Genomic DNA, 15,161 nt, shown 5'->3' on the forward strand with positions numbered 1-15,161 from the left:
GAGGAGGCAGGTTCCCCTTCCTTCAAGAGTCCCAGCAGTCAGATGAGTGGTGAGCAGAGTGGCTCTGCGTTGCTCTACGCACAGTAGTGTGAGAAAGGACCAACCAGTGAAAAACAGACTCCATTCTGCCTCCTGTGACCCAAGACCCAGATAGACTCAACCAGCTTGCGAGTGACAAACTTTGCAGAGACAAACTGTTCCTTGATGGGTCCAGAGAAATACCTGGGCTTTTTCATGCTCAGCATCCTCCTAAGAGGTTAGACTGATTGAGTCTATTGGAGTGTAGTCCTGGGGGAAGGGGGTCCTCCAAGCACTGGCTCCTCTCCAGGCCAAACAGTGAGGCAAGAAACAGACAGACAAAAAGATGACAAACCAGACAATTTAAACAACAATTTATTTGACATAAATACAAATAAGGAAGAAAAAAGGCACAATGGCCCATTCAAGTATCTTGCATAGATGTACAAGTATTGTAAACAATTAACAAGTGAACAAGAGAGAGGTGGATCTATTTTCCATGGGTAATCTCCCAAGTAAAAAAGAAAATTCACATTGCCCTGGGTCCCAAACACACACGGGCACACGGTGGGAGGCATAGGATGTGCCAGAGGTGACTTGGGGCACCTGGCTAGGCCTCCCAGGGGAAGGGGTGCCCTTCCAGTTGGCATTCTTCTTGGCCTTCCGGGGTGAGCAGCTGAGCTGTCCCACATGGAGCACAGTCAGTGGCTTCTGGCGCAGCCGCCCCCTGCCCCCCCCCCCCATGATATGTGCAAGCAGTGCATGTCCTTTGCTGGGTAGAAGCAAATTTAGACCCAGTGAAGGGGGGGAGGCCTTATGGAAGGGGATCATAGAGAGATGGCAAGGAGCTAAGGCATTGGGAGAAGAGGCTACAGCAATACTATAAGCTCTGTGACAAAATTCCATAACTACTGCATGAACTGGAGACCACAGGCTCTGTGAGCTGGGGCAGAAAGGGGCTTGTCTGAGAGAGAGAGGGAGAGAGACAGAGAGAGGTAAACAAGACTAGAAAGAACTGATGGCTGTCACTAGGAACCATGAGCTGGGCCCACTGAGACAGAAGCAGAGTACCAGACCTCTGAGTCTTACGCTTCAGTTGTAGCTCTTACAGACATCTCCCAGGTTATAAGAGGCTTTTTTTTTTTTTAAGGTTTGCATGCATCTCTTTCTGCACAAAAAGCTTAGAACTTGCCTCATCCAGCTTTGATTAGACTTTCTTTTTGGACCAATCCCAAAACCTGAGTCAGAAAAGGACCCTTTACAGAGACCTCCCTAGACACAGTTCTTTCCAGCCAGGATCACTCAGTCCCACAAAAGACAAGTCCTCTTCCTGCTGGGCAGTGAGCTGCGCCCAGCCCTGGTGGCAGCTGGCCCTGGCATGTCCCTGTGGCTATAGCTCCACCTCACTGCCATGGTCCCTTCCCCCTTCTCACATGAATCTTCTGCATACAGCCTTTCCTTCCTTAAGTCTGAATCTGTGTTCATCTGTCACCTCAAAGCAGCTCCTGAATGCAGGAGGGAAGGGGGGGCGAGGTCACTGGCTTGGCTTGTGAGGGTCTCCCCAGCCCACCAAGACAGTGCCCCCAGCTCCCTACACAGTGCAAAGTGTAGAACAGCCAAAGCACAGCCTTGAGTCTCTTACCACCACATCTGACCTTCCAATTCACAGTATGATTTTTGGGGATAGGGGTATGACTAATGGAAAAGAAGAAAAGCAACCAAGAAAAGCAGTAGCTTGGGTCTCCTCCCCGTGTGGCTCCCAGCAGGTTCAAGAGGTTCCTGTAGCCATGTGGACTGCAGCTCCCTGTGTGCCGGGGTGACAGTGCAGGCCCATCTGTGGGTTCAGTGGGCTCTCTGTTGGGGAACTTTCACCTTTTGGGGGGCCCTGACTTGGGGGTTGGGCATTTAAAGTAGCATACTTGGGTGGCCAACTGTCCCCTGACTTAGGTACCAAGGGAAGTGGACATTGGCTATAGGCTGTGTGGGCCACCAAGACCCAAGCCAGGTACAGGGGGACAGGACTTCACTCATGTCATGAGGACCTGAGAGTGAGAGTCTCTTTCCTGAGATCTTTTTAAATCCACCCCATGTGTATCCCTAGGGTGCACAGACCCCCCCCCCAAAAAAAAAAAAAACATCTATTGAGCACCTGCTATGTCCAAAGAACTGTTGGGGGCCCTGGGTGTAGGCTCAGAGTAAGCTCAGAGTCTTCCTTGCAGTAAGGTTGGTGAGCACAAACTAGCACTCAGAAAGGGAGGGTGGCAAGGCTTCCAGCACCTTCTGAGGGTAGGGGAGAGCAAAAACTCACCCCACACACAGTACACCAGCACCATGTAGCCTTCTTCTCTCCCAGGGAGACCAGGGCCTGTAACAGTGACATTCCTGCTGCTGTCAGGGTCAGACGAGGGCAGTGGCCATGAGGCAGACACAGGAAGGAGGTTGATGAACTGGGGGGGGGGGGTCCCAACTCAGAAAGTGCTACACAATGCTGCAATCAGCATGGCTCTCTGCTCAGAGCTTGCCCCAGTAGGTGACTGGCTGCCGGGATATGTCTGTGCCCCTCACCATTCACTGGCATACTGGGCACCTGAGTTCAACTGGGGGTGGCAATGCAGGGAGACCCTTACCCTGCTGAGGTCAGAAAGCACAAAGGGAAATGAAGCTGTGAACCCTGGCTAGTGCTCTTGAGAACCAAGGCAGGAAATCCAGTGGGTAACACTGAGACGGGTCCCTCCTCATAGGTGGGTCTCAAGCACCAGGCCCCCAGCTGGGTCAACTGTCCATAGCACCACATGGCAGGTGGGCCCAGTGGGGTGGGGGTGGAGGTGGTAAGGAACCACGATGACACTGGGAAGTGCAGAAGAGAAAACAAGGAACAACCAAGGATGATGGAGAGTGGAAAGGTGCAAGCTTTGGCATCATGGCTCAGAGGTAGCCCAGAGAGGGCTCCCCTGCTGTCTACACTGCCTACCTATAGTACCTGTTGGAGTCAGAGTGACCCGTGTGAATAAGAGGGTGTGGGAGGGGACAGGGTGTGAGGAGAGGGACATGTTCATGTGTGACCACAGAATCAGAAGCTATTGCCTCCCCAGAGCGGGCCACAAAAGGGCCCTCCCAGTCCTGGTGTGGAGCCGGGGAGTGCAGGGGTGAGGGGGAAAAGATGGATGGCATCTCCTTGCTGAGGCCTGGCCAGCCTCCTCCCAACTAGACCCACCACTCACAGTCCAATTCTTAGGTGAAGGGCCAGGTGAGAAGACGCACCTCTCCTCACGCCTGTGGACACCACCAGATAGTCCTCTCCTGGCCCCAAGGAAGCAGAGGTAGCTTGGGGTTTAAAAGATGAGGTCAGAGATGCAGTGGTTCTGGGAGGAGGGGAGGCAGGGGGAGGCACCCGAACATGCTGATCAGATTCCATGGCTCGGAGTCCTCTGTGTGTGCAGGGTTCTCCCACATCTAAAGGCCAAAACTCCTTTAGAAGGTTCTACATTTTCGAGTTAGACATGCCCCCTGGTCTCTGCAATCTGTACTCAGGGAACTGTGGAGAGAAAGAGGGGCAACATCAACTCAATGCTGAGCTCATGGGGCTCATGAGAAGGGTGGGGGGAGTGTTCTCTTGCATTTGAGAGATAGGAAGGGTGAAAGGAGACAGGCTATTGGCTGAGAAGAACAACTGTCTGTCCATGTGTCTGCTTGTCCAGATCATCAGCTTTATCCTGAGAGCCAGTGCTCTCACCTGAGCTGGCTGCCTCCTCTCTCATTCCCCCCAAAGCTGCAGCTGAGCCCCAGAGACCCCTCCTTTTTTGACCCCAACTCCAGCCCTTGCAGCCTGAGATGTCATCAGCCCAGGAAGGGAAGGAATAGGGAGGCCATTGTGCACCACCTGCTGGGGCAGCCATGGCTGCTTCTAGCTGATTGCTGATCATAGCAGGGTGTGAGCCCAAGTCGGTACCAAGTGGTCGTCACAGATTCAGGTGTGGAGCAGTTCAGATATTTAACTAAGCACTGCTTAGTTTGCCACACAAAACTATGACACTTCACTAATTTAAAGGAAGCTAAGCTTCCACCCTCAATCTTTGTTCTAGACACTTGAACAGGCTCATTTCTTCAGCCACAGCCTGACACCAGAGCCCGGGGGCTCTCACCTCAGGGTACACAGTAGCCACACAGCACACTTACTTTTGGAGCAGGGGCTGCTAGGGGCCGGGGCTGTGGAGGGGCCATGGCAGGAGACTTCAGTATGGAGATGCTGCCTGGCCCGGGCAGGTTTTTGCGACTCGGGACTGGGTCAGCTGGGAGAGCCTTCTGCGGTGGCTGAGGCCGGGAGAGATCCTGGGGAGGAAGCAACAAGCCTCATTCAAAAGCTGGAGGGATACTCACAAGAGAACATCCCCGAAATGTTATCCAAGTGTTCCCAGTATAGTCCCACTCATATACTGAAAGAGAGATACTACATGATCCCATTTAAATGAGAGCTACATGCGGGTGTGTACACATGTGTTTGCACATTCAAGCTACAGCCCTTTTTGGAGAGCCAATTGGCAGTGCCTGTTATAGTTAGAAATCACCATCCTCTTGGAGCTTGAAGATATCAAGCTAAGTGAGACAAGTCAGAAAGAGAAGGATGAATAATGGGACGATCACACTCATAGACAGAAGTTGAAAAACAAGAGTAGAAGGGAAAACACTAAGCAGAGCTTGGACTGGAGTTGGTGTATTACACCAAAGTAAAAGACTCTGGGGTGAGTGGGTGGGGGAGGGTTCAGGTCCCGGAACATGATGGCAGAGGACCTAGTGGGGGCTGTATTGTTGTGTGGAAATGTTATACATGTACAAACTACTGTATTTTACTGTTGACTGTAAACCATTAGTTCCCCAATAAAGAAATAAAAGAAAGGGAGAAAGAAAGGAATCACCATCCCCTAACATTGTTTAAGGGTCAGGAGGTGGCACATCTGTCTGAGTGCATACCTTGTACTATGCACAAGGACTTGGGTTCAAGCCCCCAGTCCCCACCTGCAGGCGTATGCATCACAAGTGGTGGAGAAGTGCTGCAGGTATCTCTCTTTCTCTTTACCTCCCCTTCTCTCTCAGTTTCTCTGTTTATCAAGTTAGGAAAGGAAAGAAGGAAGGAAGGAAGGAAGGAAGGAAGGAAGGAAGGAAGGAAGGAAGGAGGGAAGGAAGGAAGGAAGGAAGGAAGGCTGTTGTTTAAGCCCCCTTGGTTTGATACTTGGGCCATCCCATGGTGCAACTTCATCATCTTGATGGCGCTCAGATACAGCTCCAGAAGCAGAGCCAAACCTGAGGTTCTCAGCCTGGACTAGCCATGCCGCTGCCCCATGCCTCTAGGTCCTCCACCCCCTGGTCCTGAGTGTCAGCACAGACCAGGGGGTCACCCAGCACCAGGCCCACAAAAGGAAGTCCCAGAAAGAAACTGAGTGAGTCAGTCCTTTGCCCACTTGAGGATGACACTCAAACCATACAGGGTGACTCTGGACAGCACTACACCTGCCCACCATCCTGGAAACATCTATGTCTGCCTGGAGGCCTTGCTGGAGCTGCCCAGCACAGACAAGCCAGGGAATTCCAATAATGGCGTACAGCCTGGGCCCCGCTCCCTCTCCCAGAGGTACCCACCCCTCAGAGGAGCAAGTAACTCCTGCCTGGAAAGGAGGCAACAGGTGTATCTGCTGGGACAAGAGCTACAGCAAGAGAAGCACAGGGGAGGGGGTTAGGGAAGGCAGGAAGCCAAGGAAGGAGGAGCATGCTGACAAGAGCCAAGGACCCCAGCAGCTGGCAGTGCAAAGGGAAGTGTGTGTCAGACAAAAGACCTAGCATTTACAAAGGCTACAGGAGAGAAAGAGCAGGGGAAAATGCAAGGGGTGAGTTTGGAGTAGAAGGGGTGGTGGCCAGGGAGGAACTGCCCTGGAGTCTCTCTCCCCCTGCTCCTCCATCTCACCCCTTTGTGCTCCGTTTCATACTCAGCAAGCTTCATTGGCCCGCCTGTGGTCCCCACTGTCCACAGCCTTGAAAATGACATCCCCTGCCCTAGTATTAGGAACTCACTTACCTGGGAGAGGAGGTAGCTGGGGGCAGGAGGCACTGGCCGGCTTGGTGGAGGCCCTCTGGATGACTCCTTCCTTTCTACTTGGGCCCCAGGCCCCGGGGAAGGCAGCAGGGCAGATGAGGACCCACCATGCAGATAATCTGGAGGGGGCCGGGAAGGTGGCTGGGAGGGCTTTTGCAATGTCTCGGGGGTGCTGGTCACCTGCAGGCACAAGGCAAGGACTGGCTGAGACACAGGAGCCCTCACTCCACTTGAAATCTCAGGGGTAGTCTTTGTGCTTCACTGGGTACCAGAGGAAGGGAGAACATGGTATCTGGCCACACCCCCAGGGTCACCAGGGGACGTCATAACCAACTGAATGCTTCCAATTTATGGCTTCTATGACCTAGCCAATAGGTTACCCAGGGATAAAGGAGATCACAGTTTGGTGGTACAAAGCCCTTACCTTCCGCTTGCTCTGGGGTGTCTGCAGCTTGAAAGTCGGATTAGCATGGCCTGTGCCACTATTCTGTGACACCCTGAAAGGACAACTGGTGTGACAAGAAGGAGAGACAACATAATGGTTATGTGAAAACTTTCATGGCTGAGGCTCTAAGGTACCAGGCTCAATTCCCACTACTACCATAAACCAGAGCTGAGCAGTGCTCTGCTAAAGAGAGAATGGAAGATGAATGGATGGGTGGATGGATGGATGGATGGATGGATGGATGGATGGATGGGAGGGAGGAAGAAAAGGGAGAGAGGGAGGTAGGACAGGAGAGGGGGAAAGGAGGAGGGAGGAAGAAGAAAAGAAAGAGAAGGAAGGTGGAAGGGAGGGATAGAGGAAAGAAAAGAACAAAGAGAGAAATAAAGGGGGGAGAGGGGGTGGGGATAGGGTGAGAGAGGGTTGTTCGCTGAGGCCAGCACCTGATTCCCTCCAACCCAAATCCATGCTGCTAAGTAACTCACTCTTGCTCAGATATGCTCTGGAGGGGAATGTGTTGTTCCTAACCCTGGTTTGCTAGGTCTGGAGGAAGTGTGGCCAGTGGAGCCCTCCCAAGGACAGAGAGCTAGCTGCCTACACACTGCAGTTCTCCTGGGCCCATTCTTCCCACCCCACCAGACCTCACCAGACACCAGGCTTGGGGTTAGATCTGGAAAGACATGGGACCTAAAATCCCCTCCAGAACATGTGAATTTTTTTAAAGGCAAATAAATGATAGCAAGCTAGATAGATAGGGGTACTGAAGCTTCCTTCACTGCAGGGCAGGCTAGGCTCAAACCTGGGTCAAGCACACAGCAAAGCAGCACACCATCCAAGTGAGCTATTTCACCAACCCAGATACGTGTAATTCAGTAGGGGCCTCTGACAACACACCTTCATCACCAAAGGAAGAAATTGCTTAAAGTAGAGTGAGTACTTCAGCTGCTCTTCCTCTGCTGCTTTTTGGACTAGAGGAACAAATCACTCAGCTAAAGGGCAGCAAATCAACTTTATCCCTCATCCTAATGTGAACTGGACAGGCACTGAGTGTGGGAGCATCTCTGAAGAGATGACCAGAGAGGCTTCAGAGCAGCCATGGGAGCATGTCAGAGAAGGAAGGGCAGCAGCTAAGTTGGCTTTATTCACTTTCCACAAATCAGATCTATCACTACCTTCCTTCCTGCCCAATTCTATGCACAGAAAGCATGAAGACCCTTCTGGGAGGCTCAGCCCTCTGGGACGCCCTGCTGTACCTTAACTGCTGCTGTAGCTTGGACGGGAGGGCCCAAGGCATGAGCTGGCCCAGCTTGCTGTTGTGTCTGCAGCAGTGGCATGTCAGCAAGAAGGCGATGAGTACCACGATGGCCACTGACACACCTGCCACCACCGGGCCGGGACCTGCAGACACACCCACCAGACTCAGTGGCTGCTGAATCACAGCAGCACTGCCCAACACCATGTTCCAGATCCTTCTGCAGATGTTTGATGAGCATTTGACTTGTATTATACATCTTAACTTAAAAGTTGTAATGAGGCAGTCGGGCTGTAGCACAGTGGGTTAAGTGCACGTGGTGCAAAGCACAAGGACCAGCATAAGGATCCCAATTCAAGCCCCGGCTCCCCACCTGCAGGGATCTCACTTGACAGGCGGTGAAGCAGGTCTGCAGGTCTCTATCTTTCTCTCCCCCTCTCTGTCTTCCCCTCCTCTCTCCATTTCTCTCTGTCCTATCCAACAATGATGACAACAATAAAACAACAAGGGCAACAACAGGGAATAAATAAATATAAAAAAAGAAAATATTAAAAAAAAAGTTGTAATGAGGGAGTCGGGTGGTAGCGCAGAGGGTTAAGTGCACATGGCACGAAGTGCAAGGACCAGCATAAGGATCCCGGTTTGAGTCCCTGGCAGCCCACCTGCAGAGGGGTCACTTCATGGGCAGTGAAGCTGTTCTGCAGGTGTCTGTCTTTCTCTCCCCCTCTCTGCCTTCCCCTCCTCTCTCCATTTCTCTCTGTCCTATCCAACAACAATGACATCAATAACAACAATAACTACAACAACAATAAAACAACAAGGGCAACAAAAGCGAAAATAAATAAATAAATAAAAAAGACAGTGTACCCCTTTGGGGAATTAAAAAAAAAGTTGTAATGAAACACACACACACACACACACACCACATGGAAGCCAGGACATTAGCATCAATAGCAGGCCCCGCACTTGGTGCAGACTCCATGCAGGGTATCTCCTGTCACTCTGTCTCACTGAGAGGCAAGGATTTCAGGCTTGAACATCATGTACCATTAGTTTTCAGCCTGAATCCTGATTTTCCTGAATACAAAACACTCAGCACAAAACACTGAGAGACTTAGACTGAACTGCTCTGAAGTATAAACCACAATTCTACATATGGTTTCCACAGTTGACTCAGTGTTCTCAGATTCTAGGTATAGGACTAGAGAGACAGATCAGCTGGGCCATGTGAGTGGTCCAGGCCCAGCCCTGACACCATATGGGAGGTGCAATGGCACTGGAGTCCCAGTGGTGTCTTTCTCCCTCTGAATAAAGGAGAAACCTGGTCTGGAGTACTGCTCCAGCTCTGCAAATAAAAATAATAAATAGTAATAATAAATGCATGGATACATACATATGTACAAAATATATGAATCAGTAAATGCTACTTTCATCTGTTATATACATTGGGGCTTATTTTATGACAGATTTTGCTTTAAAAATGTGCTTTGTTGGGAGTCTGGCATTAGCGCAGTGGGTTAAGTGCAGGTGGTGCAAAGCATAAGGACTGGCGTAAGGATCCCAGTTCGGGCATCCAGCTCCCCACCTGCAGGGGAGTCACTTCATAAGCGGTGAAGCAGGTCTGTAGGTGTCTTTCTCTCCCCTTCCCTGTCTTCCCCTACATTTACCATTTCTCTCTGTCCTATCCAGCAACAACAACATCAATAACAACAACAATAATAACTACAATAATAAAACAAGGGCAACAAAAGGGAATAAATAAATAATAAATTTTAAAATGTGCTTTGTTACTATTTTTTTAAGTGGAAAAACCAAAGGTCTAGAATCCCTGAGACTCCCACTGAAAATTCTAAATTTTTTCTAGGCATCTGCTTCCCCACATTCACCTGGGTTTATCTGTGCAGATCTGAACCACTGCAGTATCACAGGTTCATGACGACTTCTAAGTGACCTGGAAGGACCCCACCCTCCCCAAAAGAGAATGAGACTAGTCAATAGATCATGGTCTGTCTCCATTGCTCTGACCCAAGCAGGACCCCACTCCTCAGTAGAAGGATGGAACTGAGTCCCCCACTGACTCAGCAGCCACCCCATGACCCCCATTTTTTCTGGCTCCTGCATCAATAAGATCAGCATGATGGGATGGACTCAGATGGCTCCTGTGAACATGTCACCTGCTCCCCCCAATACCAATCCCTCTCTCAGGTACCCAGGCACTCACTGTTGGAGGGCATGGGCCCGCTGTCGATGCTGCCCCCATAGCCTGGTGTGTTGCAGAAGGGTGGGGCCCAGCTGCTGAAACAGTGGCAGTTCTTGTTGTTGTTGCAGACCTAGAGGGAGGGTGGAGGGCAAAGGGTGGAGACGTCAGCACCCTGGACAGTGCCCCCTCCCTGGGGTTGCCCTACTGACACCACCGGTGTCAGGAGCCCCAGAACGCAACACACATACCCCATGGCCATTGCATTTCTTCCTGCAGCCTTCTGTTTCAAAGAAGGAGGTGTTCCTGCACTGCCCCTCGAAGCAGATCTGTAGCAAGCAAGAAGCCAAAGTCACTAGAAGGGGAGAAACACCAAGGACGGGGAGGGGGGAGAAAGAGAAACACCTGCATCACTGCTTCACTGCCTATGAAGCTTAACTTCCTGCATCTAGTGACCAGGGACTTGAATCCAGGTCCTTGTGCATTGTAATCCAGGCACTCAACCTGGTATACTACCACCTAGCCTCTCTGCTGTCACTTTTTTTATGATGGGGGGAAAACAAATATTATATTGTTGAGATATTACAGTTAACAATATAACATTTTAAATGCACTATTGCATTCCATATAGCCATGTGTCAGTTATATTACCTGTTAATTGTTTAATTATATATTAATATAGACTTGTTTTAATATTATACTTAAAGATAATAACCATGGTGACGCTACTCCACTCTGGGTCAGACACCATACCATGATCTGTTTTGAATGTTTTTTTTTTAATTTTTTTAGTTTTACTCTGAAACAGGGGTCATTAACACCCCAGGCTTCCCAGACTCTTAACCCAGTCCATCCCTTAATTCACAACCTAATTAATGACCCTGGGAAGCAGTGGAGTGGGTAAAGAATCAAACTCTCAAACATGAGGTCCCCCAAGTTTAGTCCCTAAGGCTGTAAGTGCTGGAATGTAAGTGCCCTGGTCCTCTATCATTAATAAATAAGTCTTAAATTCTATGGTTCAGAAAGTGGGAATCTGGGGTTCGAGACTGGAAAGCCTCCTTAGCTCCCATTGCCCAGTGACGGCAGCCAGGGAAGCAGCAGAAGGGACTCACATGGTTGTAGCCGCACTTGGTCCCAGTCATCACCAGGCCTGGGTCCAGCATGTCCTCCTCATCTTGGTTTCGGTAAACATGGGTACCCCGGCAGTGGATGGGCCTCCCATTGATGGTGATGGTGGTGTCAATGGACACAGCGTTGGCCTCCAGGGACTGGGTCTCAGAGGTCTGGCACTGGATCTTCCCACACTTGGCATCTCTGGACCAAGAGAGGAAGGGGAGGAGGTGGAGTCAGAGGCAGGGAGGGCTGGGACAGTCAAAAGCTTCTGTCTTTCTTGAGCAGGACAGAACAGCAGGCTTGGATGGGAAAGGGGCAAGGAGTATGCTCTAGGAGCTCCCCAGGCGAGGCCCCACGTGGACTGAGACCTGGGAGAAGAAACTCAACCCTGTGCCCAAGCAGACTGAGGCCTAAGTGTTGACAACCTGGGGATGTTCTCTCTATAGCAAGGACAATGTGAGGAAAAAGAACCTCCAAACACCAGGGGATATAGCCAGAAGCATGGTATCACCTCTGAGTCTCTGCCCTGCCACACTCCTGGGCTCAAACAAGTTTTAGGTCCTGTCAATCTTCTCGCCTGTGTCTGCCCCAACTCAGAATTTCTAACCTGCTCTTGAGCCAAAGTCCAAGCTTCCCTGGCCATACAGTAGGCTCATTTCTCAGCAGCTCCCACCCTACTGCTCCCAAACACTATACTTTTTTTTTTTTTTTTTTGGTCACCAGGGCTATCACTGGGGCTCAGTGCTTGTATGGCTCCACCATTTCTTGGTGGCCTAGTGGCCACTTCTTTTTAACAGAGGATGAGAAACAGAAAGAGAAACACATTCAGCACTCTTTCACCACTTGTGAAGTTTCTCTCCCTGCAGATAGGGCCAGGGGGGCTTGAACCTAGGGCCACATGCCTGGCACAAATAATCTATTTTATAAGAAAAGTATTTCTACTTCACCCTATTGCCAGTTTTTCTTCTTTTTTTAAATGATCTTTACTAGAGATAGCCAGAAATAGAGAGGGAAGGGGGAGATAGAGAGGGGTAAACAGAGACACCTACAGCACTGCTTCACCACTTCCTCTGTAAGTGGGAACCAGGGGCTCGAACCCGGGTCCTTGCACATTATAACATGTGCACTCAACCAGGTGCACTACCACCCAGCCCTCTATTACCAGTTTTTCTCTACTTAGATCTCTGTTAGGGGTATTTTTCTGACACCATTCCCATCTGTTCACCCAGATGACTTTTCCCAGCCTCAGCTTAGGCCCAGCTTCTTTTGGGACATCACTTAACCCACTAGAACTGACCTGTGCTGAACTGAGCTCTCTGCATTTCCAAGACCATATGTAATACTGACTAAAGGTTTTATGTCCTCAGCACAGAATTTGGCCTGTGGTTAGCCATCAATAGATAGTGGGGATAGATGGAACGGTAGGTGGATGGGTGGATGGGTGAATGAACAAATGGATGGGTGATGGATGATTAGGTGGATGGATGGTAGACAGATGTATAGGTAGGCAGTGGGTGAATGGCTGACTAGCTGACTAGATAAATAGGCAGATGAGTAAGTAGGCAGTTGGATGGATGGGTGAATAACTGTATGTAAGTGATTGAAATGAATGGGTAAATATATAAATGAGTGAACAAATGATGGACTCTCTTGATAATGTTCTAATTAACACAGTGTAGAAATAACCCAAAAGGACTTTCCTGCTCTGATGTGAGAAGGTCCCAAAGGTCTGGTCAGCCTTTCAGGAAGCAGGTCATTCACACTCTCCCTGACTTTTGTAGGGCTGGTAGTGCACTGTCACAGAAAGGCCTGGAATAGATAACTGAATCCTAGGGGTTTACTGGAAGCTTGGCTTTGTGTCAACCCAGTGGGTAGGGTAAGGAGGCCAGAGCTGGACCCTCGCAGTCATCCTTCAGCTCACAGGTCATCACCTTATGTTGCATTTCCGGTGTCTCCCGTTCATGTCCTTTCCACAGTTTCCATAGGTGTCCCCTGCCACATTCACCCTCTCAAAGCAAACATCAGGAGCAGGCCGGGCACCTGTGGAGTAAGAAACAGCCATCAGCTCACCAGCCAGCCTCAGTACCCATCAGAAGACCCTCAAGTTCTTGGGATCATTGTGAGGTTAAGGAAGCTTTTGAGGAGAGGATACTCAGTTTTCTCTTTCTGAGCCTGAACCTCTCTAAGGTTATTCTGCCCTCATTTCCACCTTACAGATTTTATAACTGTGGATAATGTATGTGCTATGTCTTTTCTGCACTGAAGAAGGCCTTCCCTATTTCAGAATTTTAAAATAAAAGTAGTAGATGTACAAAATTTTATGTTGTTGTTTGTTTGACCAATGCACTGTTCAGCTCTGATTATGAGGGGTGCTAGGCACTGCACCTGGTGCCTTTCATATACAACTCCTATGGGCTGCTGCTATGCTACTTTCCCAGTCCCTACAAAATCTTTTTAAAAGTAGTGGATACCTTGGGAATCTTTTCAATAAGTCATTCTAACTCCTACTTTCCAGTACCCTGGAAAAGCAATCATAGTTAACGATGTATTTTCTAGAACTAGTTCTTGTATGTCTTGTGGGGTAGTATAGTGGAGAAGATCAGTGCATCTGGTCACTATTCTGCCATCTCTAGTTTTCTCAATTTACTGTGGGATGTAGTGTCACTGAATACATACAGAATCTCCTTTTATTCAGCTGTGTTGCGCTCCACTGTATGGATGTGCCAGGTTTACTATAACTGGTGCCTACTGAAGGACATATAAGTTGCTATTGCTAACAATGTTGCAAAGAAAAGACCTGTTAATCTATCATCCAGTGAAGGAAGCATCTATAGGTGGTAGAATGGATGGGTCCATTGAAAACTCTCAATTGCTTACAGGGGTTTTAGCCACTGGCCCCGCCCCCCCCCGCCCCCCGTCTCTCTCTTTATGCCTCCAGGGTTATCACCAGGGTTCAGTGCCAGAACTACAAACCCACTGCTCCTGACAGCCATTTTTTTCCATTTTATTGGATAGGATGAGAGAAACTGAGAGAGGAGGGGGGAGAGAAAGATAGACACCTGCAAATCTGCTTCACTTCTTGTGAAGCAACCCCCCTGCAGGTGGGCAGCCAGGGGCTCAAAATGGGATCCTTGCACTTCATACTATGTGCGCTTTATCTGGCCCCTTGCTTCACACTCTCTACAACACTGTATTACTATTATTATTATTGGTATGGTTTGACTATTATAATTATCACATGATTATATCATCCTATCACCTTTGCTACTCTGGTTTATGAAAAACTTGCTGGATTTGTTTTTTCTTAATGAGTGAAATTAAACAGCAATTCAAGGGCCATCTGCATTTCCTTCTCTACTTTGCCCATCTTTCTTATGGATTATGGCTGCCCAGTTCCTCACTCTGAGAAGTGAAAGCCTCAAGGAACCAGGAGGGGCCTGTCCATCATCTCTTCCTAAAAATCCACCAGGGGTCAAGGGCAGTATCCGGAAATACTGCTTTGAAGCTAGGATTATTTTTTTTAAAGATTTATTTATTTATTTGTTTATTTGAATGGGAAAGAAAGCCCAACACACTGTACAGCTCTGGCTTTTAGTAGTGTTGGGGACTGAACATGGGATCTCTGAGACTCAGGCTCTATCCCTGTGTATCTCCCCATCCTGAAGCCAGGATTCCAGGTGGCCCCACTTGGAGGGGTAGCTGGCTGGCAAACATGGCTCACCTGGCCCCCACAGCTGCTGGCACTGTTCCTGGTAGGTGAGGCACATGCCGTTGTAGCAGTAGGCCTGGCCACCTTCACAGGGGGTGCCATCCATCTGGTACAAGTTGGTGGGGCAGTGGGGGGACTTGCCGGTGCAGAACTCAGGGAGGTCACATTGCCGCGCCTGCTCGCGGCACAGGGTGCCTGGGGCCAGCAGCTAGGTGAAGTGATGAGAAGTAGAAACATTAGGCCTCCTGGCCATCTCCCCCACTCCCCACACCCCTGCCAAGCAAAGGGCTGGTGAGCAGTACTGCTGTGGGGCGGAGCTCCCAGGCCCATTGCTGCCCTGCCTGG

At 49.7% G+C, this 15,161-nt stretch overlaps 1 protein-coding gene across 2 annotated transcripts in view; it reads right to left on the bottom strand.

The window, feature by feature from the left end:
• Positions 1-376: 376 nt before the first annotated feature.
• Positions 377-15,161, bottom strand: part of ADAM19 (ADAM metallopeptidase domain 19) — a 94,033-nt gene continuing 79,248 nt past the window's right edge. For both annotated transcript variants that reach the window (XM_060198058.1, XM_007528625.3), the window contains 10 exons: positions 14,829-15,024; positions 13,039-13,147; positions 11,107-11,308; positions 10,246-10,323; positions 10,019-10,127; positions 7,799-7,943; positions 6,528-6,612; positions 6,086-6,283; positions 4,195-4,347; positions 377-3,553 (listed from right to left, as the gene is read on the bottom strand). In XM_060198058.1, coding sequence (XP_060054041.1) covers positions 3,500-3,553; positions 4,195-4,347; positions 6,086-6,283; positions 6,528-6,612; positions 7,799-7,943; positions 10,019-10,127; positions 10,246-10,323; positions 11,107-11,308; positions 13,039-13,147; positions 14,829-15,024 — 1,329 coding nt within the window. In that variant the 3' untranslated portion in view covers positions 377-3,499. The remainder of the gene's footprint in view (positions 3,554-4,194; positions 4,348-6,085; positions 6,284-6,527; positions 6,613-7,798; positions 7,944-10,018; positions 10,128-10,245; positions 10,324-11,106; positions 11,309-13,038; positions 13,148-14,828; positions 15,025-15,161) is intronic.

This window comes from Erinaceus europaeus, chromosome 9 (assembly GCF_950295315.1).
Source record: "Erinaceus europaeus chromosome 9, mEriEur2.1, whole genome shotgun sequence".
Lineage (NCBI taxonomy): Eukaryota > Metazoa > Chordata > Mammalia > Eulipotyphla > Erinaceidae > Erinaceus > Erinaceus europaeus.